This window comes from Parasteatoda tepidariorum, chromosome 8, assembly GCF_043381705.1.
Source record: "Parasteatoda tepidariorum isolate YZ-2023 chromosome 8, CAS_Ptep_4.0, whole genome shotgun sequence".
Classification (NCBI taxonomy): domain Eukaryota; kingdom Metazoa; phylum Arthropoda; class Arachnida; order Araneae; family Theridiidae; genus Parasteatoda; species Parasteatoda tepidariorum.
The window spans coordinates 15,931,325-15,951,026 of record NC_092211.1 but is presented as its reverse complement, the minus strand read 5'-3'; the positions used below and the strand labels follow the sequence as shown (position 1 = coordinate 15,951,026).

Below are 19,702 nucleotides of genomic sequence, written 5' to 3'. Positions count from 1 at the left end.
AACACCAGGAAAACTAGTCTTTCTTGTAGAATAGCCTGCAGCTTAATGCAAAATGCTCAGGGGACAGGTCAAGTGTAACTATAACTATTTATATAATTATGCAAGTTTAAAATTAACTGATTTGAGTTCCAATGAAGTTAATAGTACTTTAAGTTTGGCGCAGATCTATATCAGGGTGCGTAGCTAAATGTTTCAATAAAAAATAAGCACCTTTTAAGTACATTTTAAGCACTAAAAAAATATTTGTAAGCACTATATATATTAACAAAATGCAAAATAATTTGCAAATACTTTACATGAGGATGATAAAATAACTAGTTTCTGACAAAGAACTTTTTTTATTATATTAGCCATTTAAAATGATCGAGATATTTTTCGATTTGATATCAGAGGGTGGAAAATAAAGTCTGAAATTGTGAATATCTTGCAAAATGCAGCAGAGTTGCACATGAGACAGCAAGTATTTCAATAAACATGTAAAATGATTAACGCTTTCATACGCTACCGACCAATGGGAAGCCGAAATGAATTGTGGTTGAAAGGTTTGTGAAAACCATTCAACCACAGGATAGAACAATGTGAATAGAACAAGTTGAATAGAACAATGTGAAAAGCACGCTTTTGCATAATACATGGCGAAAATAGACACGGTAAAGGAAAAAAATCTTTTCGAAATTAGAAAATTAAGCATTTTTTAAAAACACCCATGAAAAAAGCATCTTTAAGGGCTTTTAAAAAACGAAAATCAAAAATAAGCATCTTTAAGCACTTTTCAAAACGCTACAGATGTATATAATGTAATTCTATAAGCAACAATTCACCAATATTAACTCTCAAAAAGTCTTGATGAAGCAACAAAAATCAATACATATGTTGGATTTTACTTCCAATGCATTTAATAATTTACATTAGAACATATCTCTGCTTTTTAAAGTATTAATATTTAAAAATTAATTTTAAGCATTAATATTGTTCTGTTTCATTGCTATATTGCCATGTTTACTAAGCACGTATGAGAATGTGTGAAATATAAAACACAAAGTTCAACATAATGCAAAACCAAAGACTTTAACAACATATAATTCAGTTTTATAAAAATCAAGCATTTCTTGTAGCTTTCATTAAAATAACTTCTAAAATCACTTACAATTCTCCAGTTTTTGGCAACTTTCATATGTTCATTTTTCTAAAAGAGTTATTTTAACAAAAACTTTTGAAATAGCTTGATTTTTTTTTAACTGTGTATTTTTAAAATCTTAAAATGCAACATTTATAAATGATGGAAATAACGGATCACTATATATTATAAATTTGATATATATTTTATAAAACTTTCAACTTAAATATATAGCTTTTTTTATAGATCAAAAAGTTATTTAAGGTATGTTATTTTGTACCAAACCTGTATTCATTAACTAAAAAAATGTTTAAAGAGCTACCTCAATTCCTAAAGGGAAAATTTTTTGTATCGTTTTTAAACAAAAACATACAAAGTAGAGTTTGAATTCAAATAGAATTTAAAATTCTAAAATTAACATAAATTTAATTTCATTTACTTATTAAGATATGTTATTAATAAAAATTTCTTTTATATTTTGAAAGTGTTAAAAAAATATAAATAAATTTAATGGTATATTTCGAATGCATAAAACTTTTATATATAGATTGCCTAAATTCATGCAAAATTAAGGAAAGAAATTGTATTAATAAAATTACCAAATGGAAAGAAAAAAAGAGAAATACCATCATGAAATAAATATTTCAGCCTGCTTTAGGATAATAAAAAGTTTGCACACAGCTTTTTAAAATTAAAAACTTGAATTTTGTCCCTTTTCAAAGCTTTACTTTAAATCAAAGAACAAAAAAAAAAGAAGAAAAAGAGGAAAAAAAAAGACACCGACTTAGAGTTAAACTGAAAGTAAAGAATTTGGGAATGCATACAAGTTTTTCAGGAAGTTTAATAAAATAACATAGAACATATAACATAGATAGAAATAACATATATAGAATAACATAATATGTAATATAGAATATTCCAAAGATTAACTCCATTTCTTTCAGCATAAATAAAATTTATTGCAGTTAATTTAGAATATTTTATTTGTTTATTCAATTACAAAATACCAGCATTACAAAATAGTAGCATGACATAGTTAGCGTTTTAATTTGCTGCTCAACAAAAAAGTAACAAAAGAAACAAGAGATCTTTTTCATAAAAGTGATTTAATTCAGTTAAAATACCAAAATTTATAAACCTGGAAAAAAATTAGATTTTAAAAATGCTTAAAAGTTTTTTTGACTTCTAAATAAAAGATTTTAGAGATAAGAGAAAGACCTTTTCTACTTTCACATGCAGTTTTTTAATGTAAAAACAAAAAACTTTTTACTTTAAAAATAACTAAATTCAGTAAAATTGCTAGAGAATTACAAGCCTGAAATAAGAAAGGATTTTTGATTTTAAAGTGCTTACAAGTTTTTCAGGCTGGTTAACAACATTGGGAAAAACTTTCTTTGGTTTCAGGTACTGTACCATGTCTCTTTGTTCAGTCAATGAAGAATGAGTAGAATAGCAAACGCGGTACATCTGCTTCACAGCATCATAATGAGCAATGTTTGAACTTTCGCCCTTACTAAAAAACATGGCACTTGGCTTGATCTTTCTGACTTTAATCTATAGGAAACAAAAATACAATAGAAAATACAGAAGCAAACAGAATCATGTGAAAACATTGAAGCAATATTACAATTAGCTACAATTTCAAAATAATCAGAAGAGCAATTTTGGTTAAAAACATCTCAGTGTACAAGATGGCAATAAGAATTTTGTATGTATTGTGCTATTATCAAATAAAAACTTGTCTAGTATCTACCAAGAAAAATATTAAATAATAGCTTTATGTAAAAGTGTCATCACAGGAAAAGAGTGGTGAATCATTATACAGGGTGCATCAAAAAAAAAATGCAGACAGATAATTTTTAATACAGCTTGATTAAAACAATAAAAATTAACAAAATATAAGAAATAATAAGAGTAAACTTTCATTAATAAATTTAATTGTTTTTAAAGTGTCTATTTTTTACAGCAATGCAAAGGCTCAAATGCTTATTGAAATTTTAAGCAATTGCTGCAAGTTTTCTACCTTAAATTCTCATTCCTGCCAAAGCAATTGCTTTAAAGAGTCAAAACTTTTCTGTGGTTCAGTGTAGGCTATAGACTCCAAAATGGACCATACACAGTAATCTAGGAAATTTAGATCTCGAGAGAAGGGTGGCCATTCTTTAGATGATATGTCTGAAAAATGCACCTTGTACCACTCACTCTTGTGTCTTTTTGGTTTTGTGAGCTGGTGTAGTCTATTGAAATGATTAGTTTACATTGCTGAAATGCTTTTTGACACACAGAAATACAACAGCTTCTAAAATGTCCTGCTGGTACACTTTTGGATTTATTTTAACACCCTTATCCACAAAATCCTGAGGTGATTTGTCACTAGTGCAAATTTCGCCCCAGATCATGACCGACTTTGAATTTTGGAGACGTTCAACAATTGCCAAGGTGCTTGAAGCATCTACAAAGCATATCATATTGTTCAGAAAGTTATGTGCTTGTCAGACAGTAAAGAGCTTCTCATCAGTTAAAGGAATCTCTCCTTGTTCTCTATAGCTGAAAATTTCAATAAGTGTTTGTGCATTGCTGCTTTTTGCAGCAAAAAGGCAACCACTTTGAAACCAATTAAATTTACTTATTAGTAATAGTCTACACTTATTATTATTTGTCTAGGCTTCTTTTACTGCACACTGTATTGCTCAATTGCTATATTGCACCCTGAATTGACCATATACTACTTAAAACAAATTCAAAGTTAATAGCTTCATGTTCTCAAGCTCATGATAGGATTTCAAGAAAAGTTTTGGAACTATACAGGCTTAGATATACAGTTTATGAAAGTAAAAAAATATTTTACATCAAAAATTATTTTTAATTAAAAAAAATAATTAAAATTATTTTAAAATTAATAATTACTTTAATCAATAAATATGCTGTCAAATACAGTCAATGTGTTTGATAGAAATTTAATTGCCATATATCCTGGTGTATAAGTTAACCCCCTATTTTTAATACCAAATTTCTGGTATGTCAGCTGTTGACATGATCAACCATTGACAAAACCAAACATGTAAATTTTTAAAAATTTAAATCATTAAGTCTAAAAAAATTTCTCAAGTTAAAAATGTTTCACATTGTTTTCACTATATACGTAACGTAAATCTGATACATATGATGTTAAATTTGTAATTTTAGTTTTAAAAGTTTTCATTTTGTTGCATTTTTGAAATAGTTTTGAATAAATTATTATCTTAACTTTTGTTACTCTTAATTTTAGTTCTAAACCTAATTTAAAACATTGTTTTTTTAAAAAAACGTTTAGATGTAAAGAAAATTGAAAGTTATTAAATATAATATAATAAAAACCATTTTTTCACAGTGTAAATTGATACAGACTTATTCATTTCTATCTTACTGTTTATAATACATTGATAATAAAAGATAAACAAAGGTTCGACTTTATTAACGGTGTATCAGTTGACCCCCTGATTTTGTAAAGTTTTTTTAGGTTTGAAAAGTTGATTTATACATCAGGAAACATGGTATATAATTTTGCTAAGAATATGTTATAAATTCATTTGGTCAGTCGATCATTTTATTGACAGTAATTGCTATAACCTTTTATAAAATAATGATTTTTTAGCAGTATAATAGCATGATTACACAGGTATTTAAATAATCATTTTTGGACATGCAGGATCCGCAATGATTTTATCTTAAATCCACGTGATTTTTATCAATTTCTTTTTCAGCAGTTATTATGTGAAGATTTTCACATGGTTTAAAAATTAGTTTCCTTAATACTATGTCCTTACAATACACAAACTTCTGTCCATCCTCTCTGATTTAAAATCGAGTTAGATAATATTTTTCTCATTATGAGTCGAAATTTTTTTTTTCTTCATTTGGAAAGATTATGGATTCTTGAGGTTTATGGTAATAGGTGTAGGGAACACCTTAATTAGAAAGTGCTTTCTAGGCATACCCTAAAATTTTTCAAATACCATTTTGCATAAATGTGGCCGAATTTCACTGATACAAGGGTAAATGTTTTCCTTCAGGGCATGGGTATTTATAGGCTTGTTTCCTTAAGAAAGGTATCTTAAGCTTAAGAAAAGGTCTGGCAAAGTTAAATTGCATTATCTGGGTGATATGACAAGAGAATAAATGAACAGCGCTCAAATATTTTCTTACACAGTGGTAGCACTAAATTTTATCAAAGCTGAACTGCCAGGTTCAGCAACTTATTCTTTATGCTCCCAACATTTAAGTGCACAAAATTCCAATTTCACATGAATTTTAGAATATTCTTTAGTAATTTAAAAGTAAAAGCAACAATGCTTCTCAAATTATAAGATAAAAGGTAGAAGAATTGAAAATATAAGTATTAAAAAAATATATATATTACCGAATCTCCCGCCACAGTACAATATCCACAAGGTGCTTCTTTGGAGTATACTTTTCCTTTAAATTCTCCTTTTCTATAAGCGCATGCATGTATTCTTGCATCCCAAGGTATATGAGTTACTGCATCTTCAATACTTTTAACACCTTTATACTTCATAAATTTTTCCTCTGACACATGAGTCTAAAGAATATACATAAATATTATTGCATTGTAGATCTAAATATTTTTTAATACATCAGATTTAAAGTGGTAATTAAATAGAACATTACTATTAAAGTTTTATTTAATTGATTAATTGCCACTTTATTAATTGAGTCAAAGTGGTAATTAATTGAATTATTTTATAATTACTTGAAATGCGCTTATAGAGAAAAGTAATTACCGAACAGACTATAATTACTTTGCTATTATAAATACTTTTAATGTGGCTGATTCATTTAGTTATGTTATTACTTTTATTACATATTTATTTTCTTTTTTATAAAAAAATAAAAAAAAATAATTCAAACAATAATAACAGAACATTATTATTTGACAAAGCTTGTGCACAAGAACAATGCTTGTGCACACAAGAATAACAAATTTTAGAATTTAAGAGCTAGGAATACTATTATTTTTTTAATGATTTTATAAAAATAAAAACATGGTTCCTGATCCTTCAACTCAATCTCACTTCAAGTAAATTTCAATAAATGGCAAAGTTGCATTCCTTGAAATATCTGACAGTCCTGAGGCGAATAACGAAAAAATTTCAATGTTATAAATGATTCTTCTCTTAATAGCTAATACTAAATAGCTGATTCCACAAACTCAATCTAGCAAGTACAAAAATACCAAATATTAAATAAACTAATACATAACAATATTATTAATACTTTAATAATAACAATAAAAAAATAAATACACAGAATTATTAATTAAATAAATTGACTAACTAATAACAAGCAATTTCATATCTATTGCGTGTTTAGTCATTCATAACTCTTAGATTCAATTTTGCCCACTTTCAGTTTAAGGTCATGCTAAAATCACCATAATGCATTTTAAAGCCATTTATTCTATATATAAATCCTTTTCCTCTAACTCTCTAATAAATTAACATAAATAATTGTGGTTGTTAAAACCACTTAACAGTTGGTTTCTTTTTAAAATAGAGTTTCTCCATGAACTCATAAATTTATCTTAATAGTATAAATTTATTTTTGACTTTTGCACCATCTTTTTTATAGTCTCAGTTTTTCATAGAAGTCTATTTATGAAAATAAAAGTTTAAACTACAGCAAAGAAAGGGAAAAAAACAAGCAAAGAGGTGACTTTTTGAACCTGTCAAGTGCACTTGATTGAAAAATATGCACACGAAAAAAAGAAGTAATGTCATTAGGGTTAATTCATCAATAAATGTTGCCATCATAAATGTTGCATGCGATAGGAGCCATTCAATTTTAAGGAAGCAATAATAGACCTTCTTTTTACACTTGTAGGTAAAAGATGTGANTTATCTTGAATAGTTTTTTCACAAAATAGATGTTTGCATTTTTTGATCAGGAATTACCCCAGGTCACCCTATTTTATATAATTTTGTGAAGAACATTTTGTGAATTGCGTTTTTAAGAATATTTTGTGTTTTTACGAATATTTTGTGAATATTCCCCACGAAACCCAAATTTTTCATTCCACCAAATTTTACTTCTTTTTTAAAAAATTTCCAAGTGCAGTTTTTCCACTATTTTTTGTTAGATTTCTTTCGATTACAAAAAAATAAATAAATTAAGAAGAATTTAGTAACTTACATAAGCAATAATCCTCTTCTCTCCTTTGCCAGCAAAAATAAGCAAAGCATAAACCTCCAACCCCCTTTAGTGCTTAAGTAATATTCGAATGGTAGCTTAAAAATTCTAGTTTTGTATATGTCTACAATTAAACTCTTTAATTTATATCAAATACATGCTTATTATTTATAACCAAAATATAATTTATCATGAATTAGTGTCTTCTTCAATATTTCTAGTTTAATTATTAGCATTTGCTGCTGCACTTTAATAAATTTTCCTTTCAGAAAAAAAATTCCATGAACAATGTCATATTTTTGTTATAAGGTTTACAATTAAAAAAATGCCAAGCAAATTAAGATAATTTTCAAAAACTATAACAGATAGAAGTTATTTCGTTTTTGCTTTATCCCATTATTAGCTTATAATGACAGTTTTATTTCATTGTAATAACCACAGTCAGAACAAAATGACTGCCTATTTCCAACGGAAAAAAGAAATATAAGAAAAAAGAGAAATATAAGAAGACTTAAAAAGAAACTAAGTAAAGAAAAACTTTCTTTAAAAAAGTTTTTTCCTTTTTCTTAACTTAGTCATATTTTTTTTTCTTCAAATCTTCCAATATTTTGCCTGAAAACCCCCCATAATTATTTTTTGTTTTGTTTCCCCGAGTTTCATTTGTTTTGTAAAGAAAAAAAACTGACTACTTAATATAGTACTAATATACCAAAATTCCTAAAATTGTACAATAGTATAAAACTACTATAAATGTCAGTAGACTTAAGACTTCAGATATCAATACAAGTAACATTAACTATTAAATTGTGATATTGCAATTTTCAATAAAATGAGAAATTAATGCTAACAAACTTTATGGAAAATATATCAGTTAGACATGCTATAGCTTTCATATTTGATTTCCATAACAATTAAGCTTACTACAAATTTTTATTCAGATGTAAAACAATTTAATTATACAGTTTGATAATACAAATGTTTTGATATGCGTCAGGGAACTTTTCAAGATACCATAGAAAAAATACATGCTTTATCAATTATAATAAGAATTTAAAATGGTTATAAAAAAAAGAGGGAGAGATAAAGAAAAATTTCAGTTAATAGATTTCTTCTTTCTTTTTTTTTAATAATATTTTCTAAAGAATCTTTTATTGCAAAACAATTAATAATACAGTAGAATCCTAATAAACTGTGGGTAGACTATCTGCAAGTTTCACAAAGAGATTAAAAATTATATTGCATGTAATCCACCATTAACCTTGAAGTCCTTTTAAAAAAAAACGTAACTGAACACTTTTATGGAATATATTTACTATTTTCTATTTCAGTGATTTATAGGAAAAAACAAAGATTTATGTTGTGCATTCAATATGCATACTGACGTTTGTTAGCACTATCGTGCTACAAATGATATACATAAGTACGAATACAGTTTGAAATTACTTTTCGAGTTTCCACTTTCGTTTTTGAGTTTACTTGAATTTTGGTAATCCGCAATGCCCTAGCCACTGAATTATGCAAAAAAAGCAGATCTTTACTGTATTTGTAAAGCATATGAAATAATAATAACAATTTTACAATGCATATATAAAAGTTATTAAATTACCTTTTCCCCAAATCTTTTAAATAGCTCTACAAACACAAACTCATATGCATACTGAGCTGAACAGGAGAAAAAAATTATGTGATCAGAACCTTTATCAAGCCACGTTTTCACCAATGGTACAACGGTATCAAGACATTGTTCTCGAGTGGGGAAAAACATGTATCTTCTTGAACAGAAGGTGGTGTCAATGTATAATGAATCAAGAGGTTTCAAACTGAAAATGGAGAAATATTTAATATCAGAAAACAGATACAAAGTAAATAAGTTTATTAATAAATATTATTAACAAATATTATTAAGCCAACTATCATATAATGAATGGAGAGGTTATGAATGAGAAATGAAAAAAGCATAAAAATTAGAAAAAATGAAATTTTAAAAAAAAGTACAAAAATACTGTTGTTAAAACGATGTTTCTAAATACCATAACAAAACACTATAAGGCTCTTAAATCATGAAAAAAAAATTTAAAAAAACTTTAATCAATAAAGAAAAAACTTAACCTCAGTAAATAGATACAAAATAAATTTAACAATCTCATATATTGATAAATTTCACAGTTCCCAGAGTTCGTAAAAACATGTATTTTCTAGAACAGAAGGATTGCGTCAATATATAATGAATCAAAAGGTTTTGCACTGAAAATTTAGAAAAATTTAATCTCAGTAAATAGTAACACTTAAATTATTCAATATGAATTAACGATAAAAAAATTCTTTTTTGCAACAAATCTTCCAGAACATTAAAAATTAAATTATATAAATTGTTAATAATAGAGAAAGAAAATAAGATAAAAACAAATTTTATTGAATTGAAGGAATGAATTGCAGTGAATGCTTCAAAAGTTGAAAATAAAAACAAAAGAGAAATTATATTACACAAGTAATACAGTTTCAATTTTTGAAAGTAGAAAGGTATAAACGTATCCAATCTTGCATTGACAACAACAATATTTTTATTTTTAATTTAATTATGCGAAGAACTTCTTTTTTTTTGGGATGACCCTTGTATATAAAATCTCTGATAATTGATGAGCTGACTGGATGAAGATTCTAAATGATATTTTGATAAATTTGATTTATAAATTATTACTAAATTTGATTAAATAAGTCGTAAGCATCTAATGGGAAAATCTAAAAATCTCTTGATAATCTCATTGTCAATCCTTGCATTCTTGGCATTTTGAGTATACTAATCAACTGGTTGTAGCCCAATTGCTCTTGAAACCTACTTCCACTACACAAATATTGTCACTTAGTACATTTGGAGATTTGACAAGATAAGTTAATGCTGAATTTCCTTAAAAGCAACATTTAAAAACCATGCAAAAATTTTCATTAAAACCTAAACATTTTACCCATAGGGATTTTAAAACAATCTGTGAAACTTGGAATCTTAAGTTAATGTTGAATTTTATAAAAAGCAATGTTTAAAAATCACACTTAATGAAATTTTCATTAAAATGTTACCGTTGGGGATTTTCAAATGTTGTTTGAATGAAAAAATTTTAGGATTTGTGATTTTCAAACCTTTTTTAATGAGATTTAATTTTATTGCAAAGGATATTTCCTGGTCTATTTTAATGTAATGTTGTACAGTTAAAAAATAAATAAAAATAAGATATTTCCTGAAGAAATTTCTATTTTTGTTCAATAAGTCACTCAGAACCTTCTTTCAGTTCACTTTTCAAGAAGTGTTAAGCAGGGGTATGTGGATGCTCAGGGTAAGTTCTTCACTGTAGTTGCCAATAAGAGTGTAATAATGCAATCATTAGAAGGGGGGAATCCAAAAAACTTTTTTTAAAAATTGGAACAACTCATATAAAGTTTAATATATATTTTAAATTCCTTTTTATGTATATGTAAGCAGGAGTTTTTCTTCTGCAACTATTATTTCCAAAAAATTATTTTTAAAAGTAAAAATTATTCAAGTTTAAACGACCTGAAACTTCCTTATTATATTTGTTTTAAAACCACATTTTATTCTTCATGAAATATTTAACTATTTAAAAAGTAAATCTCAATAAAAAAATAATGTTAAAAAGAGATTTAAAGTTTTGGTTTACTTTGCTGTAAATTGGATGCCCACTTTTACTCCCTTTGCACGCCACTGTCTACACTAGGACTGGGCGATATAAGAAATTTTATATCGTGATGCATCGTCATTTTTACATCGCAATATAGCGATGTATCGCGATATAGTATTTTTGAAATTCATTTACTTGTAAGGCGCAGACAGTCGGATTTCAATCAAAACTTCATACTCAGATTGATTTAAATCAATTTATTAATTTGATGTATAGGTTTTGCTTAAGAAAGATATTAATGTTATATTTTATAAAAATGATCACGCAAATAACGAAAGATTTCTTAGTTTAAAAATAAATACTAAAAAAATAAATAAAATTGAAATTTATCAATATATTTACCTAACAATATAGAAAGAAAATTTCAAAAATAAGTTCGTTGTAATTTTATTTACCAAAACAAAAACAACTAAAGATTTATAAATTTAAAATAAGTAATAAAAACCCATTAAATTATTATTTTATCCAAACAGTTTTTAATAAATTAAAATAAAGTAAAAAATAGCCTAACAAATTTAATTAATTTTTAATTTAATTTTTTATGGGCACCTTAAATTAGATTTCCGATTGTAATGAATTCAATAATGTAAAATAATACTTAAACATATAATATCAAAATTAATTTTCACATTTAAAAATAAAAAAGAAAGTTTTGTTTCAAAAAAAATTATCTAATTAATTAAGAAACACTTCTTTATACATTCTTTTCAGTAATAGCTTACGTTCAGCACAAGGTAACTATCACGAAGTCAGTCCCACTGAAAATAATCTACAAGAAACGATATCAAATCGCGACAAAGAAGAAAAAAAAAAAACTAAGAGGTGCGGTAACGAACATGCGAGATCACGATATATGTTCTCAAAACTGATTCTACCGCTCATCAATCAAGGCCGTTTCAATATAACGATACGTACATCGTCTTCCCCAGCGCGAGTTGGCATCGGAACGTAAAGGTTCTTGCGTGTCTTGTATCGCTATATCGTTCGTCTTCTTTATTCGACAGCTTAAATCAAATTTCTGATGCATCGCCTGGAACGAAAGTCGCTGNCCATTATCTCCTTCGATTAGAAACCTAAAAATGTAATTTCAATACAAAAACTTTCAGGATATTGTTATAAACTAATCTAAACACATAGTTATCCAATTATTGCATGATTAGTAATATCGCAAAAGTATCCATATTTCATTTCAATACAACTGATACTTAGCATTGATAATTCTTTTTGACAATATTGGTTGGATTGGTGTTCATATATCATTTCATTAGGATAGACAGATCTGGTTGCTTTCTTTTAAAAATATTCAAAAAACAATGTTAACCAAAATCATCTTACAAATGTACTTTAAAGAGCATTACATTTATTATGTTACTTCCTTTTTAAAAAAATTTATGGACCATGTCAAATACATTCCTAAAATATTTTTTAAAAAATGCATCAAATTAGGCTCCCGAATGCAACTAGTTTACTGTATCCTGAGAGGACTCTGATCTATTTAAACAGCGTCTAGCAACCAAACAAATATTGTAGATATTAAAACTTATATTTTTTCTATTTGTCTTGGTTTCTAAGCTAAATATACTTGCTACATAAAGTCTCACTCAATTGAATAATTGAATTCTTTTTTATTCAAACGAAAAGCTAAAATTTGATTTCATTTAAAGATGCTTTACATCAAATATTACTTTTGACAACTGCTTAGAATCAAAATTAAAATCTCATTTTCCAAAAGGGAAAAGTAAAAGATTATATTTTGAAAAAGGAACACTTTTTAAAAACACCCTATAAAAATAGCACCTTTAAGGGTTTTTAAATAGCGAAAATCGAAAATAAGCACTTTTTAAAAACGCTACACACTCTGAAATATATGAATAGATATACATATAATGAATTTGTATTTTGAAAAGATTTTTTAAAATTTAAAGCCATTGTACTCTAATAAACACATGCAAAAGAATAAAAAGCATTTAATTCCATTAATGTCAAAGTGCTCAGGGGCATTATTGCTGAAGTTATCAGATTCAAACGAATTTGAAACAATAAAACTAACTTTATGTAGGAAAGTGAAAATTTTTATGCTAAGCTTTAATATAATAATTTTCCAATTAATTTCAGCAATCAATTTTTGGCAAAATTTAAAATTTAGGTTTTCATTTACTTTCTGAGGTTTACATTGTCGATAATGCCTAAAACATAACAAGGTATTTTTAATCCAATTATGATGCACCATCTTCAATCCAATAATTGCTATGAATTTGGCTGAAACCTTTTTAATGTTATATTTAGTTTTAGTCTATAGTGTAGGGTTCAGCCAATAGCAACATGGTTTACAGCTTTTGCTGTTCACCACGTTGCTGAACAATTGTTGCCATAACGAGACCCAATACATCTTCATTCAAAAAGTATGTGGTGCTGTAGGCTGCCAATGAGTTACAACACTTCTTATTATATATATAAATATATAGTAAAACCTCACGTTACAGACACTCCTACTAAATTCACGCCTCTCATTACAGACATGATTTTAATTTTTAATTCTCTGTGAATTTTTTAAGAAAAAATCCTCCAGAGAGGATGCTGGCAGTTATTTATGATCCAAAAAGTTATTTTCTATCTCTTTAAACCATACACTAATTTTTTAAAATTTGACCAAAAAAAAAAATTCGCTTTAAATTCACAAAACAAATGTATGCAACGTTCCACCATTTTTAAACAATAAATTTTTTGCCTTATCCATAACTAAAAATATTAATATATTTCACTACTAAAAAATAAATCTTTCTCCCATCATCTACCTTTATTTGCAAAGAAAAAGGAAATGATACGCACATGCGAGGTATTTTAGGTAGCAGTATATTTTTATCAGGGCAACACAAGTTAAGAGATCTCATCACAAGCTGAAATTATGCATTAAATTGTTTAAATTCCTCTTTCCCGCTGAAAATTCTTTTATTTCAATTTCACTCCTGTATTTAACACAGCTGGGTAAAAAATAAAAAGTCATTGAGGTGTTCATATAAATCAAACATTATTATGACATTTACACTTGACAGATGATCTATTGTGAATATTAGAGCTTCCCCTAGGGTCTAGTGCCTTACAGGTATGTATTGCTGCTTTCTTTCTTCTGTGCATCGCAAGAAATTTACCTTGAAGGTGGTATTACTCCACTTCCTATCAAGTAATGGAGAGGTGTAAGGAGTGTAAACCTAATAATTTGAGGAAGTGACGAAGGATTAAGACCGTCAATTCGCTATCATATGACTAACTTGAATGTCTTTGTAGAAAGGAAAAACATATTCATTTATCAGTAGCTACATCTAATACTATGAACATATATCAAACTTTCTCAATTTCTCTTTGTATTGGAAAAATATTTTTTAAAAGTGTAAATAAATATGAATGTAAACAGTAGTTACAGATTATTGAAATATTTCTATATCAGTGCAATTATTCTAAAAACATTTCATGGCATTAAAATTTGTTATTAGTGTATCCTTCTCATAAATGGACAACTTTCGTAGTCCGAAAATGTTTTCAGTCCCAAGAATGTCCGTCTAACCTGAGGCAGGCTTCACTGTACATATATATATATATGTATATATAGATAGATAAACAGATAGATAAATACATACATAAATAAATGCATGCCCACACACATAAAGAGCATTATTGTTTATGGTATTATAACTAATGAAAAACATGTGGGTAATAATCACGTATTGAAGAAATGAAACCCTTTCATGTTTCAGGGTGATTGTGAGCCTAAGTCAAAATTCTGGAAAATTTCTTGGGTAAAAAAAACAAAACAGTTTAAATTGAAAAAAATTTAAACAAGGTTTTTTTCCTTTCTCTCAATATTTCTTAGTTTACTTAAAGTATATTTAAAATTTTACACATACCTATACCATTGACACATATCTATGATGAGAAGTAATTAAAATTTACAAATATGTCTTTCTTGAGTTTATGATTATAACAACTATTTACTGATAAAAAATTAATATTAATCATGAATATGAGGTTATAAAGTATCTCTCTGGCTCTCCCTTACAAACAAATATAATAAACTGTGTTTTTAAGTTCCTTCCACCTTTGAAAATTTGATTTCCGGAAACTTCTGTGATCAATGATTTTTTGAAACGTCGACCTTCGATCTCCGGAAACTTCCGGAGCACAATCAGCCCTGGTGTTTTCTCAGCTTTTCTCTTGTTACAAAACATAATCAGGGGTCTGTCTAGGTTTTTCTGACAGGTACCTATTTTGTGAAAATTTAGACGTAATTTGTGAAAAATTAAAAATTATATTAAGAAATCAACACAAAAATATGGATTTATCGTTTCTTAAGGGATACAAAAATGAAATTTTAAGAAAAAGTATTTTGTGAAACTACCGTTTTTCCAAAATTGAATTTGTGAAACTACCGTTTTTCCTAAAGTTGAATTTGTGAAGGTACCGCTAAACGGTAGTAAATTCGGCCTGGACAGACCCCTGATAATGTTGAAATAAATACATTGCATTTTGTAACAAGAATAAAAAGCAGAATAACTAATGATAGTCAAAGATATTTAAATAATTTTGTCATACCTAACATGAAAGAAAAATTGGTACATTTACCAATATAGAAATTTAAAGAGTATTATAAAAAAGTATAAAATTAATTTTCTTACATAACAGACCCAGGACAATGGCCAGCGGTTAGTAGAGTGACAACAACCCTTGAATTCTAGAAGATAAAAATAAATTTTAAAAAATGCATAATCTATGATAAAGTATTTGAAATATTGGTTTAAGTAAAAATATTGAGATTATATTATAGAATTCATACACATAGCGTGTTCCATAATGGTTCGGATTAAATACATATATTTAGATTTCATATTTAGGTAAAAAACAATGAAATTTTTAACAAAATTAAAGTAAAAAACAATGATCTATTGGAAATAAAATATTTAGGACTGGCAAATAAATTTAATCGTTTAAAAAAAATTGAGTTACAAAAAATTTAAATTTTAAAAGAATTTAAATTTGCTGTTTAAAAGAATTAAGAAACTAAACTATGTATGCTTAGATTATGGTGCCTCATTAAAGTGACATCATTCTTTTCAAATTTGAAACAAAAAAAGGCTGAGTCACTTACTTTTCTCTTCTGAAACCATTGACTCTGAAAATTTTAAAACCTTAAGACAAACTTATTTTGATTTTATATATTTATTATCGAAATATATATGTTTTGTTTTTATAATTTCTACATTATTTTATGATATCAGCCACCATAAAGTTCCTCATACCTCAAATGCTAACATTTTAAAAATTATTCAAACATTTTATAAATGCAAAATAAAGGCGAGCAAAAATTTTAGTACACATAGTACCTATAGAACTGAAATTTCATGCCCTGCCACACAAACAGACAAGGACATTTAATGAATTATAATTAAGCACGTAATGTTATGTTATTTTTAAAAACACATTATGTCATTAAAATTAATATTTTTAATGGATGTGTTATTTTTAAAGAACAGGACTAAATGACCTTTTTTGAGGTTACAGAGCATTTTTAAAGTCAGGAAACAACTTTGATTTTACATTGTCAAAATATGCAAAAAAATGTGAGCAAAACTTATTTAACAAATTATAAAAGTGGGTAAATTACGATTAAGTAAATTATGGAGCCTAGTGTAAATAGCTTATAGAATAGTTTTTTAAAACTTAAAACCTTCTTTCACTTGATCTTTCTAATTAGTAGAGTTTTCTAATTTAATTATAATTGTTTAATGCAATTTGAATTAAAATTAAAAGAATAAAAAATTAGTTTTGACCAAATTTGTTTGTTCTTTTAAAACTGCAAAGAACACAAGAAAAAGGAACACAATTTAAAATAAGAAATGCTAAAAAGAAAAAAATCTTAAGAGACTTACTTCCATTCCATTTATGTCAGGAATCAATATCAATTTAGGCTGTTCTAATGGTAGACCTACCTAAAATTTTAAAGAATGTAGGGGAAGCATAATGAATTTGCATTATATATATATATACAATCTATGATATTTTACAGAGGAAATTTGACTGATAAAAAAAAAATCACCTAAAATGTTCATTCTAGCTCCCCTCCTTAATTTGCAGTTTTTGATCACATTATTAAAGACAGAAAAATAATGCTACAATATTTGCCTGCATAATTTTTCTCTGCAAAAGTCAATCAAGTAAAAAAAAAAGCTAAACACTGAGAACTTGTTAGTTGCAAAAAAAAATAAGAGGTAAAAATTAGATTCCACAAACTGCTAAAAAGAAAGATTTTTATAATCATATCATTGTAGGTTTCTTTTCTACGTAGGAAATTTATGAAAAATTATAAGAAATTAGTTTTTTAATCATATTTTATAACCCTCATTGAACAACTGACCCAATTTTGAATTCACAACTATCAATGTTCAATTCCATAACCTTGCAATTTTGAACCCAAAGCAGAAAACAATGGAACTCTCAGATCACGTATAGGGAGAAAATTGCCTTTACCAGTACTTTTTGATTGAACTAACCTGCATTTGTGTTACATGGAGAGGAAAACCTCATATTGAAAACCTGAAAACAAGGAGACTCTAACCCATAATCCATCTACCACAGAGAATATTTAACGTCAACTCTGCAATTGGTCTGAGCCTGGTACAGAATTCGTATCTATTAGCCATTGCTGAGATACAAACACATACATCTTTGGGAGGAAAGCACTCCATCTCCTGAGCCACCACGGCTTATTTTAATCATACTAAAAAGAATGCACTTTCAAAATTTCTATTTAAAACTTAATTGTTTTTTCTTCTATTAATCAAGCCTGCACCCTCTCAAGTCTCTATGTGATTGTACAGTTTCGCTTCTTACAACTTCGCTTGTTTTTAAGCACGGAGACAGGAAAGCACAACAAAGAAAAATAGGTGACTCAAATGAGGAACAATCAATATCAGTGTAAAGCTAAAGGTTATTTAATATGCTAAAATGATCTTTTGTTTTCTTTTATCATAGAGCATGAAAATGTAAATTAAGAAAAGAGCAGAAAAAAGCTGCGATTAAACCTGTGTTAAAGCTTCAAAAGTAACCAGTGTAACATCTAAAAGCTTGATTCTCAAACTTTCGAAATTAATTGTTCATCCTTTTAGCCAAACATATAGAAATTTATCTCATAAAACATATTAAAAAACACTTTTTGTTTGCTGAACAAAATTAATTTATTGAAATGCTAATATTTTCAGTTAAAAAGAAAAGCAAAAATATAAACAGAAATTTACTTCTTTAAGTTATAAAGTTATTAACTTATCAAAGTGATTTAATAAAGCATACATACTAAATATTCTGACAGGTGACTATAACTTGAATCATTCTTCAACAGATGTTCAGAGACCTCCGAAAGATAAATTTTGCTGAAACCCCTGCAAAACATAATCTTTTTAATGCCTTAAAATATAATAAAAAATTAACATATAAAGTATGTTATAAAATATAAATATTAATGTATTGCTTTAATGACCAAGAAATCTCAATCAAGAAAAAAAACTAAACAAACCTTCCTTGTAACAGAAACCAGAAATGTTCATCACGTAGGCCATGCATATGATCTGTAAAATATATGAATAGTAATTTTATTTGGTTTCGGTATAAATAAATTTACCTGATCACAAATTAGGTAATAAAAAAAAAAATATTTTTTGCAACTGGACTAGAAAAAATAAATAGATAGATATAATTGATATAAGCTCGATTATCAATTGTTATAAAGTAACACTGAGTCCAGTAGGGTTGCTACTTATGATTTTTAAAAATGTTAAAAATACTAAAAACAAAGATTTATTAGTTTTATAACTGTATGTTTGAATATTATAAGTATTGATATTTGTTTGTAGTACCTAAGTGACAATGAGATAAAAAATATGTAGATGATTCATAGTTTTTCTGCCGAAAACAGTCGATTGAAATAAGCTTGTACTCATCCACAATTCCACCAAAAGTACTCATGATAAACGAATAAGTTTTACCGAATAAATAACAAAAACGTAGGCGTAGAATTTCTTGATGTGAAAATAATAATTTAAAGATGTAAAAATCATTTATTTAAATTCATTCTCAATAATAATAATAATAAAAAGTTCAGTCAAAAATGTGCAAGTTGACTATTTCAATTCATTAGAGTTAATATTTTATAAAAACAAGAAAATATTTTAATAAATAAGTAAGTCAAAACAAGGGTTATAAAATTATGATCAGTAAATTCATTCTTGATTTTAAATAAATAAATAAATTCATTATAGATAAAAAAATTAAAATTCAATTCATTTGTTTATTTACAGACACAGATATAGGATATATTTAAAATGAAAGTTGAAGTTCATGAGAAAACTCGCAAATATTGTTTTGTTAGCAGTTAATTCATCGCTAGATGTCAGGACGGAAAGCTCTAATACGTCATCTGGAGAGAAGGCAGGTTCCATGTTCTAACGCTCTCTCCTCTTGTCTCTCCCCCTTCTCAGTTATATGGGAATGTACAGTGCAGCCCCAAAGAAAAATAAAAAATAAAAGAAACTGACCACCCTGAATAACTTTAATTTAATGATCATCGCTTTCATGTTCTAGAACTCAATCTTAATGGCCGGAAGGATAGACTCAAGTAAGCTAATTAATAACGGCAGATGACAATTTAAGGTACAGGTACGAA

At 27.0% G+C, this 19,702-nt stretch overlaps 1 protein-coding gene across 1 annotated transcript in view; it reads right to left on the bottom strand.

Moving 5' to 3' along the window:
* The window catches only part of LOC107457061 (serine-rich adhesin for platelets), a 30,020-nt gene extending 10,655 nt beyond the window's left edge, over positions 1-19,365 (bottom strand). The window contains exons 1-9 of the mRNA XM_043041117.2: positions 18,897-19,365; positions 18,557-18,608; positions 18,338-18,422; positions 16,917-16,976; positions 15,666-15,721; positions 11,911-12,068; positions 8,910-9,154; positions 5,517-5,696; positions 2,471-2,671 (exon numbers count right to left, since the gene is read on the bottom strand). Coding sequence (XP_042897051.1) covers positions 2,471-2,671; positions 5,517-5,696; positions 8,910-9,154; positions 11,911-12,068; positions 15,666-15,721; positions 16,917-16,976; positions 18,338-18,422; positions 18,557-18,608; positions 18,897-19,005 — 1,146 coding nt within the window. The 5' untranslated portion in view covers positions 19,006-19,365. The remainder of the gene's footprint in view (positions 1-2,470; positions 2,672-5,516; positions 5,697-8,909; positions 9,155-11,910; positions 12,069-15,665; positions 15,722-16,916; positions 16,977-18,337; positions 18,423-18,556; positions 18,609-18,896) is intronic.
* Between the last annotated feature and the right edge of the window lie 337 nt (positions 19,366-19,702).